Source organism: Microtus ochrogaster, chromosome 19 (assembly GCF_000317375.1).
Source record: "Microtus ochrogaster isolate Prairie Vole_2 chromosome 19, MicOch1.0, whole genome shotgun sequence".
Taxonomy (NCBI): domain Eukaryota; kingdom Metazoa; phylum Chordata; class Mammalia; order Rodentia; family Cricetidae; genus Microtus; species Microtus ochrogaster.
In genome coordinates, this window is record NC_022021.1 from 4,029,464 (window position 1) to 4,037,945 (window position 8,482).

Consider the following 8,482-nt stretch of genomic DNA (forward strand, 5'->3'; position numbering starts at 1 on the left):
TTTTATAATATTTTATTAATTCTTCGAGAATTTCATACAATGTTATAGGCAGAATTTTTCTGTCCTGTCTGCCTGTTCCCCAATAACCACAAAGAAGCTTAATATTAATCTTAGATGCTCAACCAATAGCTCAGGCTTTTTACTAGCTAACTCTTGCATTTTAAATTAACCCATTTCTATTCATCTACATTCTCCCATGTGGTGTTACCTCTCTTTCATCTCACACCTCCTGTTTCCCTTCAGTGTCTGCCTGGTGTCTCCTCTGACTCCGCCCTTTTTCTTCCCAGTGTCCTTCAGCCCAGCTGATGGCCAGTCAGCTTCTTTATGAGACCAATCACAGCGACATATATACACACGGTTTAAGGAATATTCTACACAATGTCTTTTGAAGATTTTTACTTCTCCCAACTGCTCTCCTTATCACCTTCTCCAACCTCCCATCCCTGCCCACCAAATTTCTAGATTGCCTCTTCCTCCTCCTCTTTCTTTTCTTTCTTCATCGAGTCTAGCGTTGACCAGCTAAGTGGGTCTTGGGCTGGCCCTGGCAGGTGGTCTGTCCACCAAGGGTCACATCGTTGAAGAAAATTGACTCATCCCTTTATTATAAAAAGTTCTAGCTATGAATTTAGGAATATTTATTATAGGTGGGCAGTGATGGCACGCGCCTTTAATCCAGTACTTAGAAGGGAGAGGCAGGCGGATCTCTGAATTGAGGCCAGCCTGGTCAAGTTCAGAGGGAGGAAACGGAAGGGAGGAAATGACCTACATCTCAATGTTGACTGAGATCTGTCTATAAGAATTATTATTCAAAGCCAGGCAGGAGTGGCACACACCTTTAATCCCAGCACTGGAGGGGGGGTGTTAGAGGCATTGAGGCTAGCCTGGTCTACAAGAGCTAGTTCCAAGAACAGGCTCCAAAGCAACAGAGAAACCCTGTCTTGAAAAACAAAAACAAAACAAAACAAAAAACCAAAACCAAAACCAAAAACAAAACAAAACAAAATGACAAAAATATCTGTCTTTAGGATTCTGGGTCTGGGTGTGTATGAGTGTTTGTGTATTGGCCTGAGATGATGTGAGGAATCTTCCTATACACTTCTTCCTTAGTCTTTGAGGCTAGGCCTGTCAATCAAACCCAGAGACCTAGATCCCTGATACTGCTAGTCTTACTAGTCACTTAGCTCTGGGGATCCTCCATCTCTGCTTTCTGAGGCCAGCATTACACATGAGTTGCCATGCCTGCATGGCGTTTACTGGGGTTCTGGCGATCTTTGGTCCTCTTGCTTTTACAGCCACTGGGCCATCTCCCAAGCTGTGTAGCCTAGACTGGCTTGAACTAGAGATTCCCGTCTCAGGTGTTAGGTTCACTGTATTTACCACACACCTGGCCATTCTTCTGTCTTCTGAAGACAACAGTGACATTCCAGTGTGCATATCCTTCTGCACTGAGCTCTCTCGAGCAGGGGTCGTCTTTAAGGATCAGCACATGGAGAGGTGTTAGCAAGCTCTCCTTAAAGGTGTGCTTGAGTCTCAGTGAATAACTCACATGTCTAACCTCATTGTTTATGCTTTTCACTTTCTCTCTCTCTCTCTCTCTCTCTCTCTCTCTCTCTCTCTCTCTCTCTGTGTGTGTGTGTGTGTGTGTGTGTGTGTGTGTGTGTGTGCACGGTGTCAACCATGGCACTAAGCACGTGATGTCAGTGCTTCTCTCGTATCCTTTGTGTCCTCCTTTCATTCTGTGGATGTGTGGGCTCAGGCACTTCTAAAAAGCCTGAATCAGGTTGGTCTCTCCTGGTCCTCCTCCAGGGGCATCTGGGTTGGGAGAGTTGGTTCAGAACAAATAAACAGTTAAAATAGTATGTGCTTGCTAAACTAGTAACGCGTGCATGCCAGTTCCTTTTTACAGCACGGAGCACCAAAGTGCCTTTATCAAACACGGTACGGCCCTTCCAGTCCAGGGGCTAGAACCCAGGACCCTGCCCTTGTTAGGCAATTGCTCCACCACTGAGCTATATCCCCAGCCCAAAGCCGGCCATTTTCTTTTCTGGTTCTGGAGATCGGCACATGTATGATCTGAGGTCATGGTGTTATTTTACTTTTCTCTGTCAGGATTTTTTTTTCAATCATAAGAGTAACACAAGCAGTGGAGAATGTGGTAAACATTGAACAGTGTAGGAAACATGAGCACCTAGGGCTTTGGCTTGGGCGGAATGCCATTTGGTCCCCAGACGTAGCTGCGTGGCTTCATTAGCATTCAGTCATGGTATTTTCCCATTCAGTCCTTCAGAGTAACTGATCCAGTTCACACTCCTTTCCTCCTGGGCAGTTTGGTGGGTGGAGACTCTGTAGGAATTCTTGTGGGGCCCCTGGTGCTCCTGGGCTGACTAGTCCGGTTGTCAAGGTCAACACTCCCAAAAGCCTAGGGTTGCTAGCCCTTGGGAGTCGATCTTTCCCACTCTCCTCCTTTGCTCCTTTATTCTGAGGGTCTGGCCTAAGGCAGGCACTGGTACACATTTAACTAATGGATAAGCACTGTCCTTTCTAGCTGCTCCCAAAAGCAAGTGTTTCTCCAACTGCGTTAAGGACTGGATGGGTAGCTGCCTAGTCTACCCATCCTATGCCTATGGTGACACAGGCCTTTGATCTCAGCACTCTGGACTAAGAGGCAGACTGGTCTCTGGGAGTTGGTGGCCAGCCCGGTCTAGCAAATTCTAGAGTTTCAGGCTAACGAGGCTTGCATAGTGAGATGCTAGAGAGAGGGGTGGGGATGACATTGGGGGTGGGTGTCATAAAGGGGCCAAAAGAGAGGTTTGATGAAAGTCTAACTTGGAGGTCGCAAAGCTCTTGGCCTCTGTCTGCCTCGCTGTCAAGGGCAGATGGTACCTCCACTCCAGTGTGCTGTTCCTTAAGAGCAATTTCTCCAGCTAGAACGTTCTGACTTTTAGAATTCTGCCTTCCCCAAATAGGCTAATTGCGGTGATTCAAATGGCTTTACAAGGCAGAATGCAGACAGTATGCAATTAGAGCCTTGCTAAATGCCTGCAAAATGCAATTCTTCCTAATTTCATTACCAGTTCTGTTCTGCTCACAGGCTGATTGTGTTCAGCCCCGACTTCCCAACTCACCCAGGTCTTAGCGCCGGCCCTCAAAACCTTGTCACTTGTGTTGGTGGGGAACTGACTGTACTTGTTGCTGTTATCCAGACATGTAAGAATTATTGAGAGAAGTTTCTGGATCTTCAGGGTTAGAAACACAAGTTTCTAACATTGCAATTTTTTTTCTGGAGTTTTTTCTGACTATTAATTTATCTTTAGAGTCCCTGAGTGACTGTGCCTTGGGTCATCAGAAATGCATATAAGGGCCCAGAGAGATGTCTTGGTAAGCAGAGTGGCTGTCTTGAAAGCTCGATGACCTGAGTCTCCTCACTGCTATCCACACAAACGCGACAATGCTGGGCATGGTGCCATGCATTTATAAGCCCAGTGTGGTGACGGAGAGACGAGGGGCATCCCTGGGGCTTGCTGGCCAGCCAGTCTAGTCTTAGTGGATAAACCCCAGGCCAATAAGAAACCCTGTCTCAAAGGAGGTGTCACGTGTTTCTAAAGATAATACGAAGGTTGTCTTCTGGCTTCTGCATAAACGCTCATACATGCACATGGGCACACATATGCACTTAAAAAAAACTTTTTAAAATGTGTATTGGTGTTTTGCCATGGGTGTTGGGTCTCCTGGAATTGGAGTTACAGTTAGTGGTAAACTGCCATGTGGTTGCTGGGAGTTGAACCTGGGTACTCTGGAAGAACAGCCAGCGCTCATAATCGCTGAGCCATCTCTCCAGCCCCTATCCATGCATGCATTTGCTGTAGCAAATGCAAACCAGCCTCCTTTGTCAAGAAAGCATGTGTGGATGCAGAAATAGAAACTGCGTACTGCATAAAATCAAGGGGGCGCAGCTTGTGAAGATACCATCACAAGCAAGGTTCACCTCTTGTAATTCGTGTAAGATGAGACTCAGGCTTCCGGCAGCATACATCCCAAGTTATGTCCAGATCAGTCCTTTCTTACTCGTCCAGTTTGGCTAAAATTGGAATACTTCAACGTCGGTTAGAGGCAGTATGTAATGAAAGACAGCACTCCTTGCTGGCAGCCAGTGAGCTGAATATTCCACAATGAACTGTGTTGTCATTATTGACAGTGTTCTTGGACCCAGCCCTTTTCTGTCTCATTACATCATCCTCTTCCAAATGAGACTTCCATTTCCTGATGGAAAGTGGCTGCCCAGATTCCTGCTGTCAACATTCCCCTTGGGAATGGGAAGAACAAAAGGAAGAAGTCATCTTTCCTCCCTTTGAAAATGTTTCCCACGAAAGGAATGTGCCTTTGCATTTACATACCGATGGCCAGACTGCAGGCCTTCACCCTGACCGCTGTGAGGCCAGGAAATGTTCGGGGTGGCACATCCAAAGGGGTCTATCAGTGCTCGTGGGGACACCTGGGTGTAATTGCAGAGACCCTGCAGCGACTAAGGACTGGTCCTTAGTTCACTAGCAGGTGGCAGAGCTGGGATCTGGGTGCAGGCCTACGTGGAGAAGCTGGAGCTCCCATCTAACAGGCAATATCAACTTCCCGCCCCCTCTTTTCAATCTAGCAAGGGAAGACTGCCTTGGCTGTGGCTGCCAGGAGCCACCACAGCCTCGTGGTGGACATGCTCATTAAAGCCGAGAGGTACCATACCTGGAGAGAGGTAAGAAAAGCCAGTTCCAGCCAAATCGGGAGCTCTTTTGGCAACCCTTGCTCAGTACAACGATGACTGTCCCTATTTATGGCACGGACAGTGTGTCTGTCCTCTTTCCCTCTTTCTGTGTGGGCATCGGCAGTCAGACCTGAGGATGTGGGCCGGGCAGCCTCATCCATGGCGGTATTGCTGGCCTAGCATGCCAGCCTCTGATGCCTGACTCCACTGTGATCTTTGTCTCAAGGTCTCTGGCCATGACCTGTCACAAGCTCTAATGAGTGGCATACATGGGAAGTATTTGGAGCTCTCCTGGCTCTGCCGGTTTTGCTGTAGCCCTATGCTGGCTTTCTGGCACTCAAATATTCCTGGACAACACAAACTTTGAACATACAAATTTTATCTCTAAGTGAGTTTTTATTTTTTTATATCTTTCTTTCCTCTGATTTCCTGTCAGTCACATATCTTAGTAGGCTGTCCTTCCCTCCAAGATTCAGGTCTGTGCCTTCAGGCAAGATGCTCAGACCCAAAACACCAGCCCCAACTTCTAGACCAATGCTGTTTCCCAGTTTCCCTCCTGGGGACATGGCTTCTCCTGGGCCCATGTGTCATGCCGGCATACATGTCTACACAGCTCGGGTGTCTACTGTAGAGAGGTTACAAACCCGGATTGCTGTTATTGGCCAATCCTGGGATAGTCCTTTTTAAATCCATAAAGCAAGAATGTTTACTGTCTCTTTCCCCCTCATAAACCAGCTTGGTAGTCTAAATATACAGACGCGTCATCAGGCAATGTGATCATTGTGTCAATACCACTGAGCGCTCTTACAGAGGCCACACACCTAGAACTGTTTAGCCACTGTCATATATGCGGTCCATGATGATCCACGTAGCTACGTAGCTCGTGACTGGGAATGGAGTCTTCCAATGGCTCCACAGCATCCTTGCAACTGCTCTTGCATGTAGAACGATAAAGTCTGTTTCACCTACAAAACAACAGTTTCTTGTACACAAGTAGAATTCTGTTTAATCTTCCTCCTCTAACTTATTTTTATTGTTCTTCTTTTGTCTTTTTGCTTCTTTATCCTTCTCTTCATTTTCTTAATCATCTGTATGCTACTAAAGACTCCGGTTGGCTTTCTCTTGTTCTTTAAGTGATTTTCTACACTCACTTTGAAAAGTCATGCTGTTCAATGTCTTTTCTTTTTCCTTTTTTTTTTTTTTGGTTTTTCAAGACAGGGTTTCTCTGTATAGTTTTAGAGTCTGTCCTGGAACTCACTCATGTAGACCAGTCTGGCCTCTAACTCACAGAGATCCACCTGCCTCTGCCTCCTGAGTGCTGAGATTAAAGGCGTGCGCTACTACCAATCCATTTATTCTTTAATGCCTGTTAGCAGCCTCATATTCTTTTGGCTAGATGACGATCAATAATTCTTACAGCAAATGGACCCTTCTTTTCTTGACGTTTGTGGTACTGGGAAAACTTACTTTTAACTAAGTAGCATTAATTTCTTTTTCTCTTTTTAAAGCTTATCAAATTTTATTATTTTAAGATACTTTTTCATTAATCAAACAAGTTTTAATCCAGATTTAGTACAAAATAATCACCAATACAAAGTTTGAGAGATAATTTGAACTTTTCTTTTATATCTACTTACATATGTTATGTGTACCCACATCCCATTTAAATTAGTTAGATATTGTGTCTATTTATACATGTACATATTTAACCACATGTACATGCCATTTAAATTACCTATTTGCTGTATCCACGTGCATATTTAACCATCATCCATCCTTATATTCAGTGTCAGAGGCAAAGTCGTGGCCTCTGCTGTTGTTTCTGTCGAGCTTGGACACCTCAGGCTGCTACTGGGAGCTTAAGTGATTTCTTTCCTCCTCTCCCTCACTGTAGAGGTACTGGATGAGCACCAGGACAAGCAGCTTTTTAAAAGTGGGCTCCAGGGATCAAACTCAAGTTGTCACACTTTGCAGCAATCACTGTTAGTGGCCGGGCCATCTTGACAGCCCTGTCTTATGCTTTTTACTCTCCACCACTTCTGGCGCACCAGCAACTGGGTCACCGGGGTTTTCCCAGTCCCCTGCTCTTGCCTACAGATGCCTGAATGTCCACCCTGCCCCATGGTAGAATGCAAAGAATGCAAGATTCTCTAAGAAATAAAAATGCATAGAGTGGAGATGAACGCAGAGCCGGTCTGCGCTCTTCTCTCCTCACGCTGTTTGATGTTTTGATCTCACTGGGTGCGTCGTTTTATGAGAAGGAATGGGGAGAAAAAGTGAATTTTGCTGGTGCTCCCATCTCAACTCCTAGGATTCCTGGCAGCAGGCATTGTGATAGCAAAGCCAGGGAGCTCTGGAGAGGACTGCGTTTTCAAGTCTTGGGAACAGTGGTGGGTGCTTCACACCTCCCATTCCCATCCTGGTTTCTGCACCAAGGCCCAACACCAGCAGAAGGCCTTTCCCTGCTCCAAGGCTGAGATCCCCAGGGGTGTGCAGAGGTTTCTGGAGGTGGTGAGGGCTGAGTGCAGGCCTACTAAGTTCTCAGAACTCTAGAGAGGCAGGGTCCCATACTCTGCCCATTTCCTCGCCTGGCATTAGCTCCCATCCTGTTTTTAGAGTATCTTTTATTTAACTGGAAGACTCAAATAGAAGTCATCCCACATGAAAAAGGAGGCGAGATAGGACGTCTTAACTAAGTCTTTTGGTGAGTCTTGTCTTCCATTCCCTTACCAGAGCTGTAATCTCTGCCGTCCTAATGGCGCATGTGTGGTGTGCGGCTGCTTTTCCCTTTGACACTCTTTCCTCTTGATCCGGAAAGACCGTGGCACCTCCCACCAAGGAGACAGAAACGGCTTAGAAAGGACAAAAGCCCAAGAGAGCAGTCAGTCTAGGTGCAGTGCTGTTGGGCTTAGCGTGGTGAAATGACAGCCACTTCCTTCTGGTCACCACCCTGCCTCCCTACTCCCTCTCTGTCTTACACCAGTCTACCCTGCCCTACCCCAATTTACCTTACCTGACTTTACTACCCTATCCCAGCCCGCCCTACCCTGCCCTACCCTACCCTACCCTGCCCTACCCTACACTGCCCTACCCTACCCTGCCCTACCCTGCCCTACCCTACACTGCCCTACCCTACCCTACCCTGCCCTACCTTACCTAACTTTACTACCTTACCCTACCCCGCCCAACCCTATCTTACCTGACTTTACTACCCTGCCCTACACTACCCTGCCCTACCCTACCCTGCCCTACCCTACACTGCCCTACCCTACCCTACCCTGCCCTACCCTACACTGCCCTACCCTACCCTACCCTGCCCTACCCTACACTGCCCTACCCTACCCTGCCCAACCCTATCTTATCTGACTTTACTACCCTGCCCTACACTGCCCTACCCTACTCTGTCCTGCCCTGCCCCACACTGCCCTATCCCTGCCCTACCCTACCTGCCCTACCTTATCTTACCCTACTTTACTACCCTGCCCTACACTACCCTACCCTACCCTGTCCTACCCTGTCTCACCTGACTTTACTACCCTGCCCTATACTGCCCTACCCTACACTGTCCTGCCCTCCCCTACCTACCCTACCCTACACTATTCTACCCTACCCTACCCTGCCCTACCCTACCCTACACTGCCCTACCCTATCCTATACTGTCCTATCCTACCCTACCCTGCCCTACCCTATCCTATACTGTCCTATCCTATCCTACCCTGCCCTACCCTA

The 8,482-nt window shown here is 47.3% G+C and overlaps 1 protein-coding gene across 1 annotated transcript in view; it reads left to right on the forward strand.

Moving 5' to 3' along the window:
• The window catches only part of Ankdd1b (ankyrin repeat and death domain containing 1B), a 71,022-nt gene that overhangs the window by 56,924 nt on the left and 5,616 nt on the right, over positions 1 to 8,482 (forward strand). Inside the window, exon 11 of the mRNA XM_005356456.2 lies at positions 4,649 to 4,744. Within this exon, the coding sequence (XP_005356513.1) occupies positions 4,649 to 4,744 (96 nt within the window). The remainder of the gene's footprint in view (positions 1 to 4,648; positions 4,745 to 8,482) is intronic.